The sequence below is a fragment of the Lepidothrix coronata genome, unplaced genomic scaffold (genome assembly GCF_001604755.1).
Source record: "Lepidothrix coronata isolate B3197 unplaced genomic scaffold, Lepidothrix_coronata-1.0 Scaffold58, whole genome shotgun sequence".
Lineage (NCBI taxonomy): Eukaryota > Metazoa > Chordata > Aves > Passeriformes > Pipridae > Lepidothrix > Lepidothrix coronata.
Window position 1 is genome coordinate 870,628 of NW_016690238.1, and position 20,889 is coordinate 891,516.

Sequence of the window (20,889 nt, forward strand, 5' to 3'; positions counted from 1 at the left end):
CAACTGCAAGCTAAAAAGCAGTTACTGGAGGGAAAGCACAAACATGTTCCAAGAAAAAACCAAGCAGGCATAACTGGAATGGCTGTTACCCACCTTTCTCCCTAACCACCAAGGAAATCAGACCGTCATCCACGTAGATTTTGCTGCCAACATCTACGACCTTGATGAGATTCTTGTAGTCCAGCCACAGCGTGTTCTCGTCGCACTTCTCCATGAAGGCATCGTCCAGGGTCACTTTGAGTGGTGAGCCCTTCTTCAGCTCCACTTCTGCTGTGCCACTCTGGGTGTCAAAATGTGTGTCAGCAAAACCAGGAAAAACCAGCACACAACTACCTCCCAGCCTGCAGCAGTTCATCCAAACTTTTGGTAGGTGTTGCGTTACCTCGTTTCCTAGGATATTTTTTGTTTGGAAAAGGCCACGAGCTTAGCATAACTAGTCTCATGAGGTGAAGAGTGTGGGATAAAAAAATGAGCAACTTACTCCCTTAATGAGTCCAGTTCGGATTTCAGGTCCCTTGGTGTCCAGTGCAATAGCCACAGGTCTGTAGGTGATGGGATCAGAGGCAAAGCTCTCTGTGGCTTCTCGCACGTTCTTGATTGTGCCCTCATGATACTGGCAAGGAAAAAGAGATGGGAATGTTCAGACCATTTCTACTCCACTGCTTATGGAAAAGATTCTGAGACACCGCCCAAGCTGAGAGCTTTGCTTTCACATGATGCTCAATTTCAGTTCTACCTTCAAAATTTAATCCAGACTAAGCTTCCAGAAAACCAGAGTGTAAGGATAAGGCCTTCCTGTCATGAAGGTAGTCTGGAAATTATCTGGCTGTGCCCTCAGTTCTAATTCCAGAAGGACAACTGAAGGAGAAGCCCAGAGGCCCGGCTGAAGTGATTTTCCATCAGGAGACACGCTCGCCAATTGAAGGTGGTTTATCAACCAGCAGGCCTTTAGGAGCGACATTTCCAAAAGTTTTGCTGAACACCTCTCTATTCAACACAGCAGAACATCATCAGATGGATAACTGTGTGCATGGAAAGACACCTGGATGGCAGAAGAACGTCACAGCTAAGCCACTCTCACGCGTGCCTGTGCTCCTCCCCCATTCAGGGCACCAAAGGGAAGAGGCCATTCCCCACTCCCTTCATTACCAACTCCCACACACACTTCTAGCCTGACCCACAATCAGTCCCACAGGTGGACAAGCCTTTCACAATCTCTTTGGCTGAAATTTCCCCAAGTGATAAAGGATTTGCAAAGGGGATGTTATCCATGTATATATTTACATTTTATTTCAGAAGCCAAAGCAATCACAGCAGGAGTTCAATGCTGCAGCACCACAAACCTGGCTTCCAAACCTACACATGTATAAGAGCGTTTTGCTAATGCTGCCAGTTTTGGGACAGTTTCCTGGGAAAAATCACATCCTAATCCCTCAAATGTGCTTTGAATGGCCAGCAGATCAGTTCATTTTACTTGTTCAAACAACATTAAGAGATAACCTGAACTATTTGCAACTAGAAGAGTTGTGTAACACTTGACAGACTGTTGTAGATAAGAAATACCCTTTCCCCTCTCTGTATCCATAGTGACAGAGTTTGACCTGACTCGCCTGAAACACCTGGCTCCCTTTGATCTGACTTCACCTGGAACATCCATCTGCCTCGTGACACTCATGCCCTCAACATGAGCCCTGCCCACCAACCTCAGTATCTCAGGGGCAATAATCCAGTGCCAGGAAGGTGAGGCTGGAAAAAGCCGCGCTAAAGTTCACTTGTGTGCCCTTGGCCAGAGATAACCAACACCTGATAACTCCTCAGGACAGGAAAATGATTAAGTTTATTGACTGAATGTGTGAGCTGGGACTGAGATGGCCCTGACCCTTCCAGGCACCGCAGCCTGGGATGCAGCACAGAAACCAGAAACCATGCCTGAATGGTCCCATTAAACTTATCTGATCCCAGGCATCTGGGATTTTTCCATTTTAGTTTGATATCAAGGACTGACTCAGCCTGACTTCCTGAAAAGTTATATATGCAGAATGGGAATGCAGGCAGAGCTGGAAGTAAAAGCCATTTTTACTCTATGTAAAAGGGTGGCAGGCAGGTGCCAAAGCACCTCTGTCAAAGTTGAATCCCCAGTAAATACTTTGGGGTGGACACCAGAACTGAAGCACTTGTGACAGACAAAAACTCTGTGGGGCTTCACTGGAAACTGCAGCTTATGAGAAACCAAGAGGGGACACAAACTTAGGACTGGTTACAGCTGATGGTCCCACTCCACAAGAGATGACAGCTGGACCAGAGCCTGCAGTAACCCAACCTCATCTGTTTGAAATGTGCAATTAGACCTCACCCAAAGCCACACTCCCTGTCCTCAACCTCAGCCAACAAGCTCACAGACCACAGCAGCCACTCTGCTGGGCAGTAACGGTGTGAAAATTCCCAGTTTCAGCCTGGCCACCAACTCCCTGATGCGTCACCTGGCCCAAGAGCCACCCAGCTGCAGGATTTTACTACCAGGAGGCAGAGTTGCTCCACGCTTTCTCCAAGCAGATTTCCCAACTGCAGGCCCTGCACAGATGCTATCCCAGGGTGTTTAGTCAAGGTCTGACAGTTGCCCCCAGTTAAGTGTCAATTCTGACACTGCCTTATGCCCTTTAAAGGCCAGTGAGGGTGAGAGGCCAAGCTGTTACACACCACGAGGCATACGGGTCAGTAAGTAAAGTCACCTACAGCTGCTACTGGGTGACATTTTGAGAGCTGGAAAGGAGTCAGGGTTAAAAAAAAAAAAACTCAGCAGAAAGGCAACCTGGAATGGGATCCTCAACTCTCCCAGTATCACTAAGGACCTCAGCTATTTATAGCAGTAAGAGCTTGTCTATCATGGAGAATGTTGGTTGCTTTTGACCTTACTCTTCTAAGGTCACCACACCACGTCCCAGGACCCTCCTGAGAGCCAGGAATGCAACTGGAGCAGCTGGTGAGCCAGAAAACTCAGCAGTTCATTCTTCCCACCGGGCAAAGTAATTACATCAAATCACTAAGGGATCCCTTTTGAGACAGGGTTATTCACTAATGACCTGCTTGCAAAATCCCCAGCAATGAAATGAGAAGTGAGATGAACTGATAGTGTGACCTCCTGCTGAGGTGCAAAACAGCAGCAGCAAAACAGGGGCAGGTGTTTTCGGCTTCTGCTACTTCTTTGTGCAGTGAACAGCAGCATATGAGGAAAAACTGAAGTATTTCATGGCAAGCAGTTGGCACACAGTGCCAAATCCCAGTTACCTGGCTTCCTGGTACAGGGAAGGGCGTGGAACCAACCTGAACTGCTTTCAAAATGGCTCAGAAAACACACCTAAATGTTATCAGCAATTACGCAGGCTCGGTATGTACAGTGTGCTTTCCCCAAAAGCAGAGCTGTTTTGCTTTCCCACACCAAGGCTGGTCTGGGTAAAGCTGGATTTCCCTCTTCCATAAGGGACATGGGCAGCAGACACACACACAGCCCAATCAGGGCTGTATGAGCTCAGATCCCACCCTTACCTCATGGGTGCCGTGAGAGAAGTTGAGGCGGGCAACATTCATTCCAGATTTAATCATTTCCTTCAGCTTCTCCACGGAGCGGGAGGCTGGGCCTAGGAGGAAGAAACAGTTTGAACATTAACTTTGTAAAAATAATGAGATAACCCACACACACCAAGCTGTTTCATGTGGAAGAGAAAAGGTAACTGGATACAGGCTTGCTCAGCACTGCAGCAGCAAAGGTTGTTTTAACTTGCCCACAGAACCCAAGCAATTCCCATTTCCCTGGGTACTGGAATCACTCCCAGCAGTACCATGGGTTAGGCAAACATGGGAAAGTCATGTTCCTTCACCACACAAGTTCAGCCCTGGCAAGGGATGAAAGCTGGATCCCTCTCACAATTTCCCTAACAGGTTTGGGTTCTTGTTGCAATTCTCCCCTATCCAGGAATCACCTACCAATGGTGCAGATGATGCCAGTGTTCCTGGCAGTGGTGGGCTCCGAGTCGATGTCCAGGCGGCACATGTGCTCCAGGAAGGTGTCTGCCATGGCAGCATGGAGCTGCTGAGTCTGGATGAAAGCGGTCCCTGCATCATGGTGCTTCGACATGGTTGCTCGATTCCTGTGTCTGGAAGGGAAGAAAGCGGTGCCAGGTTTGGGAATCACCAAGACCTGCCCAGCAAGCAGAGACACCAACACACCCACGTGATGAATATGGAGGTAACGAGAAAGCTGCTACTGGGTCAGACTTTATGTTCCTACTTGAGAGTCTTAACAGGCAAGACACATTTCTATTTCCATGTCATCCCCCACATGGACCACGCAAAGCTCACCTGCCTTCTATGCAGATGTTCCCTTCATAGCTTCTCTTCATTGCCAGTCTTCCCTTGGAGCTACACAACGCAACAAAATTCAAGCACTTGAGTGCGCAGGCAGAGGTTCTGCCTCCTCCCTCCCAGCTCTCCAGTCATTCCTCTACAAGCCTCGACTGCTCTTCCCATCCCAGCCGGGACCGGGGCAGCTCGGCACTGGCGTGACTGCGGCATGCCCGGACACGGGCAATCCTCTGCCCAGAGCACCTAATCGTGGCAAAGCCTGCCTAAGCCTAAACCCCAGTCTCTAAGCCTGGACAAGCAAGCAGACTTGAGTTGATTAAACACAACACCTTGGCAAAGAACACGTAAAAGACTGAAGATTTCTTTAAAACGTTCAAAGTCCCTCTTCGACGGAAGACACTGCGGGTCTCCCCTGCCCCCTCCACTCCTTCTCACCCAGGGCAGCTGAAAACCAACATAAAGTTTAAAACTGGTTATTTTTGCAAAATTTGGATTAAAAAACCTCTCTGAACTCAGGCTGCTTGGCTCCTCAGGACTAGAGCATCCCCACAACAGCAGGAACAGCCCATAACCCCAGGAGGAAGCTGAGCTGAAGCTTAACTGTCCACTGGGATGGCAGGACACTCATTTCCCAGCAGTGCTGGTGCCCCCAGGCATTTCTAATTGCAGTAATTTTGTTCTCAGGTAGAAGCGGCAACTAAAAGCTCTTTGTTTCTTGGACCTGCCCAGGTGAGAATCCAAAAGCCTTGGTAAGGGAGGGATGCAAGGTGGTGGCTACTGGCATGGACAGATCACACATTTTGGCTTCAAATATTGGTCTGACTTCAAACTCCATCCCCTGGGCATGCAGGGGATATTCACAGCAGGCATGAGCTGCCTTCTACAAGATGTGCTTGTAGAAATGTGGGTTGTGGCTCAGCTGAAGGCTGGGACAGAGCAGGGACTGAGCAGGGTTTTTGTTCTGCCCACTCCAGGCAGATAAAGCCCCCCAGTAACCCATCGAGCATGTGAGAGGCACACACCAGCTCAGCAGGCTCAGCTCTGACAGAGGCACTAACGGGCCCAAAATCTCTGTCAGAGCTGAGAAGGACAGCCGTGCCCTCTCGGCCTGCCCTGAGCCAGCCGGTGCCGCAGCGGCTCCTCCCCTGCTCCGCAGCCCTTCCTCACGTAGCTCACGTCCTGCTCCTCGCGCAGCCAGCCCTGACTCACCATCGCCGCTGCCATGCGGCACAGGGCGCCCAGGCCACACAAAACCATAATTTGACCTGGCAAAGCCTCTTTCCCCTCAGCCCTGCCAGAAGCTGCTGATTCACTGGAGTCACTACACGAAGGTCTGCCCACATGAAAAGCCCAACGAAGACTCATTATTATAGGAAAACCCTCTGGTCAGCCCTGAAACATTGTTGTTTCAGCACTCTAACACTTGCTGCTGCATCCTCCGACACCTGCAGCGCAGCGCCGGCTTCTCTAGATGCCAAAACCAACAAGCCTTTGCTGGGAAATCACCTCCACGCACAGGCAAGCAGGTCTGCACAGCTTCTGGGAACACGAGGAATAGGGAAAAACGGGATCCTGACACAGAAACTGGAATAGGGAACAACGGGATCCTGACACAGAAACTGCACTCACAGCGTGACTTGGAAGTTTATAACAATAGCCAGGTGAACTCTCCCTGCCTCATGGAGATCCCCCACTCACTCAAGTCATTTGCAAATACAACTTTAAGCCCTCTAAAGTTTTTATAAAGAGAAAGGAAAAGTTCACTTCCCAGTCAGAATCTCCTTCATAACTTTCCAGCAGTTCAGTGAGCTCAGAAAAGGTAACTGGAGACATCATGACCTTGTCCAGGGGCGAGAGCAGAAACGCAGGAGCCAAAAAGTGTCCCAAACACCCATCTGTCCCCAGTGCCAGGCCCACGACCAGCAAAATTCACTTCTTAGTGCTCCCTCCGGCCTCCCATCACAGCACATTTACAAAGCAGCGATTGAATTCTACTGGAATGACCAGTCTTATATTTATAACAGGAATGTCTGGCATTTCCCACCACTCTGCTTTTTTTAAAATCAGAGGAGCAAGGACTTCAAGGACACCTGAAAACAGAGTTCCCAGTCTGGGCTGAGCACAGAAGGGGGGTAAGCAATACCCTACAAAGCCTGTATGCTTCCAGCACTGAATAAATCTGACTTCCTTCCTTGAGGAATAATGATTAAATCCCCAAGTTTATTACTTGGGCTGCCTGTGCTACAGGCAGGGCATCTCAATGATGTCTGGTATCTCCGCAGCTCCTGAATATTCCAGAATGAGCCGTTTGAAGTCAGGACTGGTTTTGCAGTGCCAGGTGACTAATTCCAGCCAGCTCACCCCACTGGTCAGCCAAGAAAGCCTAAAATCACAGCACCTCCAGATGTGCCCTTGGGGATGGAGAAAGGAGCAGCAACCCCAACCCCGGCAATCCCCACCCAGGGCCAAGTCTGTTATCGGTGACAACGGGAAGTGGAAGCTCCAGCAGGGACTGGGACTGTCCCCAGGCCACACCGGCAGAGCTGTGTCACTGCCTGGAGGAACTGCAGCGAGAAGGGGGGCGGGGTGCTCCTGGGGGGGTGATGATTCTGGATTTACAGCTCAGCCTCACTTACACAACCTCTCTGATGCTGCAGAATGACGCTGCTCATGCCCAGGGCCCTCAGCTAGAGGCAGAAATGGTTTGAGTTAGTGCTTAGGCCAGGGTTATGAAACCAGGCAGGCCTTCAGATTGCCAAAAAAAGATTACGAAAACATCAGCTTTGCTCATTCCAGAGGCGAAAGGCACTCAGCAACAGAGAAATGCAGCTGCTTGGCATCCCCTCTTGAGGGAAGGAGCACAGCACGAGGTGGTGTCGCGACGTTACGTAAGTACAAAATGGCCACCCCAAAACACCACCCCTTTTCTGCAAGCCTGGATGGGACCCAGAAGCCACCACCTGCTCCTGGCTGGCCAAAGCTTCCCCCCGCAGCGAGCTGGGGATCCACGGGAAGAGAGCCCCACAAAAGGGATCGCTCTCCAGCTTTTAGGCAATGGAAAAGGAAAGTCGGGCCCTGGAGACAGCAGCACTTTCCCTGTGTGCTGCTGGCTCAGCAGAGCTGCCCTCCCCGCAAGGCAAACGCACAGAGTAGGCTTAACTAAAAAAAATAAGGAGAGGAGGTGACAAGCATCGGATGTTTGGTGAGGAGAAAGACTTATCTCGAGGGTATTTGCAGGACACACCTACAGGCTTAACCTTGCAGAGGACAAGGAGCCTTTCAGCCCGGCAAAAAGCACCTGGGTGCCTTCAGGCAAGCTGTATAAACCTGCTTTACATGATAAAAGGAAGCTTTGGGTCTTTTTTTTAACATTTAAACAGGTGGAAGTGTAGCTCCCTGCGCTGCACGCCCACTCCAGGATGAAGGTCGCTGCACGTGGTAGCGCCCCGGTACTGCAGCCCCATTCCCTACGTGCCATCCATCACCACATGCTGCGGCTCCATCTTCCCCTGGGAAAACAACGGGAGATAAAGGAGCGGCACGTGCTCCGTCCGGCCTGGGAAACGTCTTGTTCCCACCAAATTCAATTATCAGCTTGGCGGGTGCAAAGGGAATTAAGGCCGGTGGCGGATCACGCGGGCTAACGGCAAGAAATGAAGGTTTTAATAATATTTACAGCTTCTGGTGGATAAAGGAGCAGGTAATCAAAAAAATGCAGGCTACCGCAGACTCCCCAGGGTGCTTATCTACCGAAAACGAAGTTTCTCGGAAGGGTTTCACAGGCAGAAGTCCCCGGTTCAAGCACGTGGCTCCCAGCAGCGCTTCCTGCCTCGGCACAAAAACCTCTCGCTTAATCCGGTGATGGGCTGGAAACCAGCCGGCATCAGCCAGGCTCATTGGGCCATCAAACTCCTCTAAATTAGCCTAAAATTCTGCTTTATAAACAGGATATCGGGCATGAAATGATGCGCTTTGGAGTGATTTTTTTTTAATTAAGCACTCCTGGTTGTACGACAAGTCCCAAGAGGTGTCTAAGTAACCAAAAAACCTCTTTGTCATCCTACCTTTGAGCCAAGGCAAGATATGATGAGCAGCAGTAAGAAAGTTAACACATTAGCATCACAAAAACCTCTGTAAAACACTGATTTTTTTGTTAACCTGGGCCTCGACGATACTAAATTCCCTTATCAGGACAAAGCAGGTTTTCAGAGATTGCATTCTACTTTTCTTAGTCTGAGGAGACAGTCGGGAGGTTGCCATTGTCCGCCGACAAAAGCCCTATTCATGCCCTGGTAGCCCCACACAGAGGGTTTAAACACGTTTCAGAAGTTTGCACAGTTCAAGAGACTGTCCAAATCAACTGGACGCGTTTAAGCAGGCACAATTATGGCGGAAGATTAATTATCTTTGCGGGGGAGGGGGGCGGGAAGAGGCTGCAGCATCACTGGCGAGCGCAGCGAGCCGCTCACTGATTTAAAGTCAGAGCCGCTCGAGGGAACCGCCGGCTCTTACGTGAGTGCGGGCGGGGGGGGGAGCCGGACTGGCCCCGGCTGCCTCTGACTCAGCCTCTGGCGGCTCCTCGGGCACAGCCCGGCCAGCAGGACCCAGCCGGGAGCTGCCACCCAGCCCCGCGCTCCGTGTAACCGCGCGGCCATCCCCCGTGCGCTGCCCCGGCCCCACGGACCGACCCCCCCGCGCCTCCCCGTGCCCGGAGCGGGCGGTGCCCGGTGTGGGGTCGCGGGAGGTGCCCGGTGTGGGGTCGCGGGAGGTGCCCGGTGTGGGGTCGCGGGAGGTGCCCGGTGTGGGGTCGCGGGAGGATGCTCGGAGCGAAGTTTCCCAAGTGCGGGGGGGTTCCCGGTGCGGGGTCGTGGGGGGGATGCTCAGAGCGGGCGGTTCCCGGTGCGGGTCCACGAGGGGGGATGTTCGAAGCGGGCGTTCCCCGCTGCGGGGTCTCGGGGGATGCTCGGGAGGGCCGCGCGGCCAGGGCGGCCGCAGGCCACGTGCTCGGCACCGCGAGCCCCCCGCGCGCCCCTCCGGCCCCCAACCGTCCCATGGGGCGCGCGCCCCCTCCCCTCAGCCGCCGCCTGAGGGGGCCCCTCTGCCGGCGGCAGTTAACGGGGATAACGGCGGTACCACCGCGGCCGCCCCTCAGGCCGCCGTTACCTGCCGCCGCTCAGCCGCGTCACGAATCGCTGCTGCCTCTCCAAGCGCCGCCGCCGCTCTGCGCGCCGCCCCCGCGCCCCGTCAAGGTGATCCCGGCCGGCCGAACCACCGCCTCCTGCGGATCCCTCCGCCGCCCGCCCCGCCGGGAGACACAAGGGTGGGGCGCCGGGACTCCTTTCACCGGCGGACGCACAAGGCGCGGGGGAGGCGCTGAGAATTGCACGCGCCCGACCGGCCAATGAGGAGACGGTGCAGCCGCCGCGCGCGCGGACGGAGAGTGGACACCGCCTTAAAGGGGCCGCTGCTCTTAAAGGGGCAGCGCCCTCCAACTCACAGTCTCCCAACTCAACCACTCCCCAGTTCACATCATCCCCACAATTCACATCCCCCCCAACTCACACCGACCCCCAACTCACACCCTCCAATTCACACCACCCCCCAACTCACACTGCCCCCCAGTTCACACACCCCCAACTCACACACTCCCCAAGGCACACTGCCCCCCCAACTCACACTGCCCCCCCAACTCACACTGTCCCCTCAACTCAGGCTGTCCCACTGCAACTCACACCATCCCCTCCATTCACATTGTCCCCCAAACTCACACCATCCTTCCCAACTCACACGACCCCCTAACTAAACCCCCCAACTCACATCATCTCCCCAGCTCACACCATCCCCTCAATTCACACCCCCAAAGCCACCTGTGGGTCCTCAGGAGTCCCTCTCTTTGTGGGGCTGGGCATTTTGGGGTGCTGTTGTAGGGTCCTGAGACCCTCCAGTGGGCACATTGGGGGTGCAGTGTGGATGCTCTGTAGTGGGGCCGTGCCAACGCCATGCTGGGGACACAGGGGACACCGTGATGGAGATGGTGGGGACGCTGTGCTGGGGACACAGGGGACAACATGCCAACTTGGTGGGCACCCAACAGGGATGCCCTGTGCCAGATCCATGAGGGCCCAGGGCTGGGGATACTGGGGACCCCATGCTGGAGATGATGGGACATTGTCCTGGGACTATGGGGACATTTATTGGTGACCCATTGCAGCTGCTCCACTGGGATCATGGGGACACTGGGGACACACTATTGACACAAGGACCTGCAACATGGACACTGTGCTGGGCTGTGGGGGCATTGTGACAGCCGTGGGGGACCCAAAATTGCCACCCTGTATTGGGATCATGAGGGGATCCTGTACTGGGAATGCTGGGGACCATGTACTGGGTGCACTGGGGGCTGTGTACTGGGAACACTGGGGGCTCTGTCCTGGGGTGTGGGGACACCGTGACAGCCATCTGGGGATCCAAAATTGTCACCCTATACCGGGATCGTGTAGAGATCCTGTACTGGGCATGCCGGGCCCCTGTACTGGGGACACTGGGGACACTGGGGTGGGCTGTGGGGACACTGTGACAGCCCAGGGGTGGACTAAAAATGGTCACCCGGTGCTGGTACCGTGGGGACTCTGCCGGGGATGCTGGGGACAGTGTACTGGGGACTCTGGAGACCCCGTTGCTGGCCCATGGGGACACTGTGGGGGGCCCCAACACGGCCACCCCATGGGGGACCTTGTGCTGGGGGCCTCGGTGGTGCCGAACTGGGACCAGGAGCAGCCTGTCCTGCGGACCCTGGGGTCACTGCGGACCCCCCAGCCCTGCGCGTCCCCGCTGTGGCGGCTCCCCCGGGCCCAGCCGGGGGGTCCCGGGGGGTCCCGGCGGTGACGTCACGGGCGCGTTGCCCGGTGACGCGGTGTGACGTCAGGCCGGCCGCCCCCCGGCAGCAATGGCGGCGGCGCCCGCGCCGGCCAGGCCGCGCTGACATGGTGAGGGCCGGGGGGACGCGGGGACACGGGGCACGGGGCACGGCCACAGCCCGGCGCGGCCCGCGGGGCGAGCGCGCCCGGGGCGGGGGGGCGGCGGGACGGGCCTAAGGGGGGCGCGGGGCGGGCGATGGGGCAGCGGCCCTCGGTGACCCCCCGGGTATCCCCGTGCTCCCCTGTGTCCCCCCGTGTCCCGCTGTCCCTCGGCTCGGGGCGGCAATGGGGCCGGTGGGAGAGGGACCACCCCCATCGCGATCGGTCGGGGCCCGCTCAGCAGCTCCGTGCGGGGTCCCCATCCTACTCCCCCCTCCTGTTCCCCATCTTACTGTCCCCATCCTGCTCCCCCATCCTGCTCCCCCATCCTGATGTCCCCATTCTTTTACCCCATCCTGCTGTCCCCATCCTGCTCCTCCATCCTGTTATCCCATCCTGCTCCCCCATCCTGCTGTCCCCATCTTGCTCCCCCATCCCACTCCCCCATCCCATTGTGCCCATCCTGCACCCCATGCCCCCATCCCCATCCTGTTGTCCCATCCTGCTCCCCGATCCTGTTTCTCCATCCCACGGTCCCCATCCTGTTCCCCCAACTTGCAGTCCCATCCTGCTCCCCCATCTTGCTCCTCCATCCCAACTGTCCCAACCTGCTCCTCCATCCCACTGTCCCCATCTTTCTCCCCCATCCCACTGTCCCCATCCTGCTGTCCCCATCCTGTTCCACCATCCTGCAGTCCCACCCTGTTTCCCCATCCTTTTGTCCCCATCCTGCAGTCCCCATCCTCTTCCTCCATCCTGCTCCTCCATCCCACTCCCCCACCCTACTCCTCCATTCCACTGTCCTCATCCTGCTCCTTCATCCTGTTGTCCCTATCCTGTTCTCCCATCCTGCTCCCTCATCCCACTGTTCCCATCCTGTTCCCCCATCCTGCTGTCCCCATTCCACTGTCCCCAACCTGCTCCCCTCTAATCTGCTGCCCCGTCCTGCCTCCCCCAACCTGCTCCTCCATTCTGCTGCCCCCAAAATTATTCTTCCCATCTCGCTCCCTGCATCCCACTGCCCCCATCCCACATCCCCATCCTGCTGCCCCCCAAAACACTCCCTCCATCCTGCTGCTCTCATCCTCCTCCCTATCCCACTGTTCCCCCAACCTGCTTCCCTAAATGTTCCCCCAGTTCACTGCCCCCAACCCCCTCCAGACCCAGCTTCCCCAGTTTGCTCCCCTTTGTTCACTCCTTGTTAATCTGCCTCCCCCAAACCACATCCCAACCCTCTCGCCATCTCCTCTCCCCCAGCCTTGTGCCCACCTAATCTGCTGCCCCCCACCCCTCTGCCCCCAGGACCTCAAGGGCCAGTACTGGACGGACGATGACTCCGACGGGGACAATGAGTCCGAGGAGTTCCTCTACGGCGTCCAGGTGGGTGCTGACTCCCACAGGGCAGTGAGGGGGTCGGGGACCTCCGGCCCGAGCGCGATCCCGAGCCTGGGGCTGCGGGGGCTCCGTGTCTGACGGTGCCGTGGGGGCTGTGCCGCAGGGGACCTGCGCCGCCGACCTGTACCGGCACCCGCAGCTGGACGCCGACATCGAGGCGGTGAAGGAGATCTACAGCGAGAATGCCGTGGCCGTCAGGTGGGTGCTGTACCCAGGACACCCGGCTGTGGCATCACTGGGTCACCTGCCCATGGCATCACTGGGCATCCAGTTGTGCCGTCCCTGGGTACCCAACTGTGCTGTGCCCAGGACACCGGCTGTGCCATTCCTGGGCACCCAACCGTGCTGCACCCACCTGTGCCATCCCTGGGCATTCAGTTGTGCCATGCCCAGTCACCTGACTGTGCCATCCCTGGGTACCCAACTGTGCCATGCCCAGGCACTTAGATGTGTCATCCCTGGGCACCCGCCCATGGCATCCCCAGGGCACCAGGCTCTGGTATTCCCAGAACACCTGGCAATGGCATCTTCTGGGCACCTGGCCATGACATTCCCAGGTCACCTGGCTGTGCCGTCCCTCAGACACACTCTCACCAGGATACCCAGCTATGGCATCCACTAGGCACCCAGCTGTGCCATCCCTGGGGCACCTGGCTTTGCCATCACCAAGTACCCATCTGTGCCATCCCTGGGGCACCCAGCCCATTCCCAGAACATCCAGCTGTGCCATCCCTGGGGCACCTGGCCATGGCATCACCAGACACCTGGCAGTGCCATCCCTGAGGCACCCACCTGTGGCACTCCCAGGCATCCGCCAGTGCCGTCCCTGGGACACCTGACTGTGCCATCTCTAGAGCAACTCACCTGTGCCATCCCCAGCACACCTGGCCATGCCATCCCCATGCATGTGGCCATGTTGAGCACCCAGCTGTGGCACTCCCAGACACCCAGTTGTGCCATCTCTGGGACACCCGGCTGTGCCATCCGTGGGACACCCTGCTATGGTATTAACAAGGTACCTGGCTGTGACATCTCCAGGCATCCAGCTGTGCCATGCTTGGGGCACCTGGCTGTGCATGCTTGGGCATGGCACTCCTGAGCACCCAGCTGTGCCATCCCCAGGCACACATCTGCAATCCGGGCACTCCCCCTGTGCCATCCTGGTCTCAGGGTACACACACTCGATACACAGGGACCCACACATGCCTGTCACTGTCCCCTGAGTCTGCCCACTCTGGCACAGTGGGCCCGGGGCTGCTGTTCTGGCTCAGTGCCAGCCTCCCTGTGCCACAGCACCGTGTGTTCACAGGGAGTACGGGACCATCGATGACGTGGACATCGACCTGCACGTGAACATCAGCTTCCTCGATGTGAGTCCCCGGGGTGCCCCCGGCAGCGTTGGCACAGGGAGGGTGGGCACACACACCCAGGGGGTCCCCAAATTCCCCTCCCTGGCTGTGTCCCCACGGCTGTGCTGAACTGCGGCTCTCCCTCGGCAGGAGGAGGTGGCGACGGCGTGGAAGGTGCTGCGGACGGAGCCCATCGTCCTCCGCCTGCGCTTCTCCCTCTCCCAGTACCTCGATGGCCCTGGTGAGTGGGGATGGGCAGGACACGGTGTCCCCCGTGCCCTGGGAACGGGCACAGCGGTGGCACCAATGACACGTCCTCATCTCTCCCCACAGAACCGTCCATCGAGGTGTTCCAGCCGTCCAACAAGGAGGGCTTCGGGCTGGGTCTGCAGCTGAAGAAGTAAGAGCTGAAACACACTGGGCACCTGAGGGGGTGGGGAGGGCCCACAGAGTTCCTGTTTTGCCCCCAAACCGACCATGTGCCACATGTCCCTGTACCACTACCTTTTTTCCACCACACAAACCCCTGCCAGGCTCAGCACCGGCTGTGGGTGGGGAAGAGAAGGAGCTGGGGTGTGACTGGGACCACTCAAGCAGCAGGCTTGGGGGACACCAACACACCCACGGGTGCTGTCCCCCATGGTGCTCGGGCACCAATGCCACCTCTCTGCCAGGATCCTGGGCATGTTCACATCCCAGCAATGGAAACACCTCAGCAACGATTTCCTGAAGACCCAGCAGGAGAAGCGGCACAGTTGGTTCAAGACGAGCGGCACCATCAAGAAGTTCCGCGCTGGCCTCAGCATCTTCTCCCCCATCCCCAAGTAAGACCCCGTCACTGTCCCCAAGGTGCCAGCCCTCCGTGCCCTCAGCCTGGGTGGAGCCTGGCACTGTGCCTCAGTTTCCCCACTTGGACTCTGCTGCTCCCCACCAGAGCCTGGGGAGGTGAAGGTTGCTCCAGCTGATGGATAAATTCGGTGCCGGGTGATGGAGGAGCAGGGGACAGTGACAAACGGGTGCTCAGGGGGTTCTGTGCCCGCAGGTCTCCCAGCTTCCCTGTTATCCAAGACTCGGTGCTGAAGGGCAAACTGGGCATCCCTGAGGCTCGTGTGAACCGCCTGATGAACCGCTCCGTGTCCTGCATGGTGAAGAACCCCAAGGTGGAAGTTTTCGGCTACCCCCCTGCCAGCACCCAGGCAGGTGTTGCACCCTTCAACATCCTGGTGGGTGCTGCCCCTCCTCGGGGTTTGCTTTCCTCTCCTTTCCCTTGCCAGGGGCTCCTCTGGGCTCAGATCACTAGTTGTGGGGTGCTGGGGCCCCCCTGGGGTGGGGGGAGCCCCTATTGTGTTTCTTGTCCCCAGCACCCTTGGGTGCTCTTGGGGAGCTGGGGCCCAGCCAGGGGGCCCAGTGGTGCTTTACCCCCTCTTGGTGCTGCATCCCTGTGGGTGGGGTTGGCACGTCAGGGGTCCTGCTGTGCCAGGGAAGGTTGGCATGTCAGAGGTCCTGCTGTGATGAGGAAGGTTGACATGTCGGGGGTCCTGCTGTGCTGGAGGATGTTGGCATGTCAGAGATCCTGATGTGCTGAGGGGTGTTGGCATGTTGGGGGTGCTGCTGTGGCGGTGGGGGTTGGCATGTTTAGGGTCCGCTGTGCTAGAGAAGGTCGGCATATCGAAGGTCCTGCTGTGCTGGAGGATGTTGGCATGTTGGGGGTCCTGCTGTGCTGGGGTGGGGTTGGCACATTGGGGGGCCCACTGTGCCAGTGGGGTTGGGGGCTGCCGGTGCCATGCAGAGCTGGGGGTGCCTGTGGGAAAGGGGATGACGCAGCTGGCTCCGCTCCGGCTCCCTCACAGGTCGGTGGCCACTGCAAGAACATCCCTACGCTGGAGTACGGCTTCCTCGTCCAGGTGAGAGTCCTGCATCCCACTCACCCTCATCCTGTTGCCTGGAGCATCCTCCCCGCTGCCCCATGTCCTACTCATCCTCATTCTGCTGCCCAGAGCATCTTTCCCACTGCCCCATGTCTCACTTTTCCACATCCCATTGTCCAGAGCATCCTTCCCACTCATCCTCATCCTTCTGCCCCGAGCATCCTTCCCGCTGCCCTGTGTCCCACTTTTCCGCATCCCACTGCCTCATGTCCTGCTCATCCTCACCCTGCTGCCCAGAGCATCCTCCCCACTGCCCCACATCCCACTCATCCCCATCCCACTGCCTGGAGCATGCTCCCAGCTCTGTGCAGGGACTGACTCCCACCGTCCTGCCCTCAGATCATGAAGTACGCGGAGCAGCGGATCCCGACGCTCAACGAGTACTGCGTGGTGTGTGACGAGCAGCACGTCTTCCAGAACGGCTCCATGCTCAAGGTGGGGTGACAGGGGCCAGCGGGGCGCGGGCTGTGCCCCCGTGTCCCTGTCCCAGCCCTCCCCACACTCCTGTCCCTCCGCAGCCGGCTGTGTGCACGCGGGAGCTCTGCGTCTTCTCCTTCTACACCCTGGGCGTCATGTCGGGCGCAGCTGAGGAGGTGGCCACGGGTGCCGAGGTAGGGGATGCGCACGGTGGGGACCCCAACATCTCCTTGGGGGGCTGCCCCTTCACCCCCCGCTCTGCCCCAAGGTGGTGGACCTGCTGGTGGCCATGTGCCGCGCTGCCCTCGAGTCCCCTCGCAAGAGCATCATCTTCGAGCCTTATCCCTCTGTGGTGGACCCCAACGACCCCAAAACTCTTGCCTTCAACCCCAAGGTAAGCACTGAGGGCGATGCTGCCCCACACTGGGGGGTGCAGGGGCCATGGGGAGCCCTAAGGACCTCTCTGATGGCCACCTCTCTCCTGCCCCACATGTAGAAGAAGAACTACGAGCGGCTGCAGAAGGCCCTGGACAGCGTGATGTCCATCCGGGAGATGACCCAGGTATGTGGTGTGGCCTCGCACCCCCACGTCCCCCAGTGTGGGATCCAATCCTGGAGTGGCATTTTGGTGCTGATCTCCATCCACCCACAGTTGGATGGGTGCTGTGGCACCCTCTGCACTCCCTCTGTCTTTGCCAGGGATCCTATCTGGAGATCAAGAAGCAGATGGACAAGCTGGACCCTCTGGCCCATCCCCTCCTGCAGTGGTAAGGCCAAGAGTGCTGTGGCCCCATCCCACTGTCCCACGTCCCTCCCTGCTGCCCCACATCTGCCGTGACAGGGGATAGAGTGGGAGGCAGCTGGGCATCTTTGGCACAACTCTCTCAGCTCCTTTCTCCTGGGGGGTCACAACCACCCGATGGCATTGGGGCGAGTTCTGGCTCCCAGCTTGGCCCTGCTCCCAGGGGACCATGGGACCACCCTATCTGACCTTCCTCCTCCTCCTCTTCTTCCTCCTCTTCCCAAGGATAATCTCCAGCAACAGATCCCACATCGTCAAGCTGCCTCTCAGCAGGGTAAGGGGCCTGGCCAGGATTTGGGGGATGGAGGGTGTGGAATGTGGGATATCAGAGATGGGCTGAAGGGTTCAGGAGGTGGGATGCAGGATGTAGGCTGTGGGCTGTGGGATGTAGGATGAAGTGTGTAAGGATATGGAGTGGGCCACAGAAAGGTCTGGGCCACAGGATGCATCCCTTGGGATGTGGTCTGAGCCTGGGAGGTGTGGGAGGCTGGATGGGGTATATGGGATGGAGGATGGGCTGTGTGGTGGGTGATACCACAGGCTCTCCTGGCAGTGTCGGAGCAGCCGAAGCCGGGCTGGGCCGGACACGGGGCCAGGCAGCCGTGCATGATCTGTCTGTCTGCCTGTCTGTCTGTCCTCTGCCCGCCGGTGCCGCCGCTGCTCTTCCTGTTCCCCTGGTAGCAGCTGAAGTTCATGCACACCTCCCACCAGTTCCTCCTGCTCAGCAGCCCCCCGGCCAAGGAGGCGCGGTTCCGCACGGCCAAGAAACTCTACGGCAGCACCTTCGCTTTCCAGTGAGTTGCCGAGGTGGGGGGACAGCAGGAGCCCCGCAACGAACCCTGTGGGGCTGACGTGGGGCTGACTTTTTCCAGCGGCTCTCACATTGAGAACTGGCATTCCATCCTCCGCAACGGACTGGTCAACGCTTCCTACACCAAACTGCAGGTACCGCTCTGCTCCACAGGCCAGAAGCACCCCGGAGTGGCAGGCAGGGAGGGAGGGAGGGAGAGAGGGGAGCAGGCAGGCAGGGAATGGGACAGGCAGGTAAGGAGGGGGACAGGCAGCGGGGCGTTCCAAGTGCCTCCACTGTCACCGCGCCTGAGCTGTCGAGGTGACCCCACCACACTCATCCTGGTGTTTTCCTGCAAGCTGCATGGAGCAGCCTATGGCAAGGGCATCTATCTGAGCCCCATCTCCAGTATTTCCTTTGGATACTCAGGTAAGAGGCTGCCTGCTCTGCCCAGTCCTGCCTGTGCTCCCATCCCCACCCCCTGCATGGGCCCGGGAGGTTTGGCATCGCGCCGGCCAGAGGAGCCACACCAGAGTCGGCACCATCCCACATCCAGATCACCTGCACCAGCCTCTTCCCAGCCGGGCTGGGACTTTCCCACACACCAGGGAATAAAAACCCCAATGCTTTCTAGGCTCCAAAAGCTTCTGTGCCTGCTTTTGGGGGGTTCCCAGGGCTCGGCCAAAGGGCGGGAGCACTCAGCCATCCCTGTCTGTGGCATGTGTCCCCTCGTCACCCTCGCAGTGTTCCCTGCCGGGAGTGATGGCCACCACCTCCTTCTCCACAGGGATGGGGAAAGGCCAGCACCGGATGCCGTCGAAGGATGAGCTGGTGCAGCGGTACAACAGGATGAACACCATCCCCCAGGTGACAGGCTGGGGGACACTGGGGAGGATGGGGATGGGGATATGGCACCCACAGGGTGGTAACACTGGCTGCTCTCTCCACAGACCCGCTCCATCCAGTCCCGCTTCCTCCAGAGCCGCAACCTGAACTGCATCGCGCTTTGTGAAGGTGTGGGGACATGAGGGGGCAATGGGGGGGGCATGGGCAGCACCCACAGGATCACTGGGCGAGTGGAGGAGGGAGGGAGGGTCCCCACCCCCAGCTGTGCCCCCAGCACCGGCCATGCCCAGCCGGGGCCTCCATTCCCCACCCCGGGGCCTCCATTCCCCACCCCGTGTCCAACAGCCCCTTCCCCCGGCAGTGATCACCTCCAAGGACCTGCAGAAACACGGCAACATCTGGGTGTGCCCCGTCTCGGACCACGTCTGCACCCGCTTCTTCTTTGTGTGAGTCCCAGCTGTGCCACCTCGCTGGAACCCGCGGGACCCCCCCGGGACCCCCCCTGACCCCCCTCCTCCCCTTCCAGGTACGAAGACGGCCAAGTGGGAGATGCCAATATCAATACTCAGGACCCCAAAATCCAGAAGGAGATCATGCGTGTGATCGGGACTCAGGTGTACACAAACTGAGCGGTGGCAGTGGTGGGACCCCCGGGACCCCCCGGGCACTGAGTGGAGCCCCCCAGGCAAGGCCAGGAAAGGCCGAGTGGGATTTGAGCCCCCCGGGCAGGGCAGAGCCAGGGCCAGTGCCAGTGGCTCCACCTGTACATAGGCGTCGGGCACCCCGGGAGCACCAGGCGGGTTTGGCGGTCCCTTGTCCCCTCCCTGTCCTGTCCTCGGTGTCCCCACCCTGTGGCAGCGTGGAGAAGGAGCCGCGGGGCCGGGAGCTGCCCCTCCTGGTGTTGGCAGCGACGGCGTTTTTATCGATGAGAAACAGAAGCAAAAAAATAACAAAGAACCAAAACAAACCCAAAAACACAGAAAAAAAAAAAAAGAGAAAAGAAATCTGTGTTGGTGGATTTAACTGGGGTTAAAGTCTGGGGGTGGGGAGGGCAGGGGATGGTGGGGAAGGGATTGGGGCGTGGGGAAGGGAGGGGATTGTAGGGAAGGGATGGGGCACAGGGAAGGAATGGGACTGTGGGGAAGAGAGGCATGGGGAAAGGATGGCATGGTGGGGAAGGAATGGGGATGCAGGAAAGGGATAGGATCATGGGAAAGGGATGGGGGCACTGGGAAGGGATGGGATGGTGGGGAAGGGAGAGGTTAACAGGGAAGAGATGGTGGCACAGGTTAGGATAGGACTATGGGGAAGGGATAGAATTGAAGGGAAGGGATAGAATTGAGGGGAAGGGATAGAATTAAGGGGAAGGGATGGAATCATGGGGGAAAGTGTTATAGGGAATTGATGTGGCTTTGGGAAAGGGCTGGGTCTGTGGGAAGAGAATCACATGGCAAAGGGATGGTGCTGTGGAGTGGGGACCACACCATGGAGAAGGGATTGTGCCTCAGGGATGGGACCCCACTGAAGGGACGCTGCAGGGACTGGGGCTACAGCAAAGACTCAAATACGAAGGAACCTCCCAGGGATGGTGTTTTATTTCAGCCCAAGCTGATCCAAATAACTTCACAGAGGCAGCGTTGGCATGGCTGCATCCTGCCGTGCCCCAGCCTGGATGAAAACCCACTTGAGAAGCCCCGGAGGGTCCTGGGGCTCAGCACGGGGGTGAGGGGCTGGCAGGGGTGGCTGGGCACTGAGGTTCCCCATGGCCTGGGGGCTTTCCAGGTCAGTCACGGTTTCAGCCAGGATTTATAAAAGAAATTAAGAATTGACATAAAAATTACCCTGGTTAGGTACAGTCACCAGCTGAGACCTGACAGGCTCATCACACCAGTGGGTGCAGCCTCAGTGTCACCTCTGCCATGTCACTGCCCTCTGTCCCCCCTGGAGGGACCCCAGCATCTATCCATTCCCACTCATCCCACACCAG

General features: G+C 57.9%; 2 protein-coding genes across 12 annotated transcripts in view; one reads left to right on the top strand and one right to left on the bottom strand.

Moving 5' to 3' along the window:
* PKM (pyruvate kinase, muscle) overlaps positions 1-9,654 on the bottom strand; it is a 19,857-nt gene extending 10,203 nt beyond the window's left edge. For 2 of the 4 annotated variants that reach the window (XM_017816822.1, XM_017816821.1), the window contains exons 1-5: positions 4,357-4,411; positions 3,982-4,151; positions 3,544-3,635; positions 482-613; positions 94-280 (exon numbers count right to left, since the gene is read on the bottom strand). In XM_017816822.1, coding sequence (XP_017672311.1) covers positions 94-280; positions 482-613; positions 3,544-3,635; positions 3,982-4,151; positions 4,357-4,397 — 622 coding nt within the window. In that variant the 5' untranslated portion in view covers positions 4,398-4,411. Of the gene's footprint in view, positions 1-93; positions 281-481; positions 614-3,543; positions 3,636-3,981; positions 4,155-4,356; positions 4,412-9,512 lie in introns of those variants that run through there. The other 2 variants (XM_017816823.1, XM_017816824.1) reach the window with 2 other exon arrangements.
* A 162-nt stretch (positions 9,655-9,816) lies between these two features.
* On the top strand, positions 9,817-19,672 carry PARP6 (poly(ADP-ribose) polymerase family member 6). Of its 8 annotated transcripts, none has more exons than XM_017816817.1 (22): positions 9,818-11,345; positions 12,678-12,755; positions 12,874-12,968; positions 14,080-14,140; positions 14,270-14,360; positions 14,453-14,519; positions 14,794-14,943; positions 15,162-15,315; positions 15,970-16,023; positions 16,387-16,482; positions 16,566-16,658; positions 16,733-16,858; positions 16,961-17,026; positions 17,164-17,231; positions 17,492-17,540; positions 17,948-18,060; positions 18,139-18,211; positions 18,416-18,485; positions 18,844-18,923; positions 19,007-19,070; positions 19,264-19,348; positions 19,429-19,672. In XM_017816817.1, the coding sequence occupies exons 1-22, from the start codon at positions 10,998-11,000 to the stop codon at positions 19,529-19,531; spliced, it is 2,184 nt and encodes a 727-aa protein (XP_017672306.1). In that variant the 5' UTR covers positions 9,818-10,997; the 3' UTR covers positions 19,532-19,672. The 8 variants fall into 8 exon arrangements, 6 of the variants coding, with proteins under 6 accessions (XP_017672308.1, XP_017672306.1, XP_017672307.1 ...); XM_017816818.1 differs by having other exon boundaries at positions 17,951-18,060; XM_017816815.1 differs by having other exon boundaries at positions 9,820-11,345; positions 15,162-15,342.
* Positions 19,673-20,889: the final 1,217 nt, after the last annotated feature.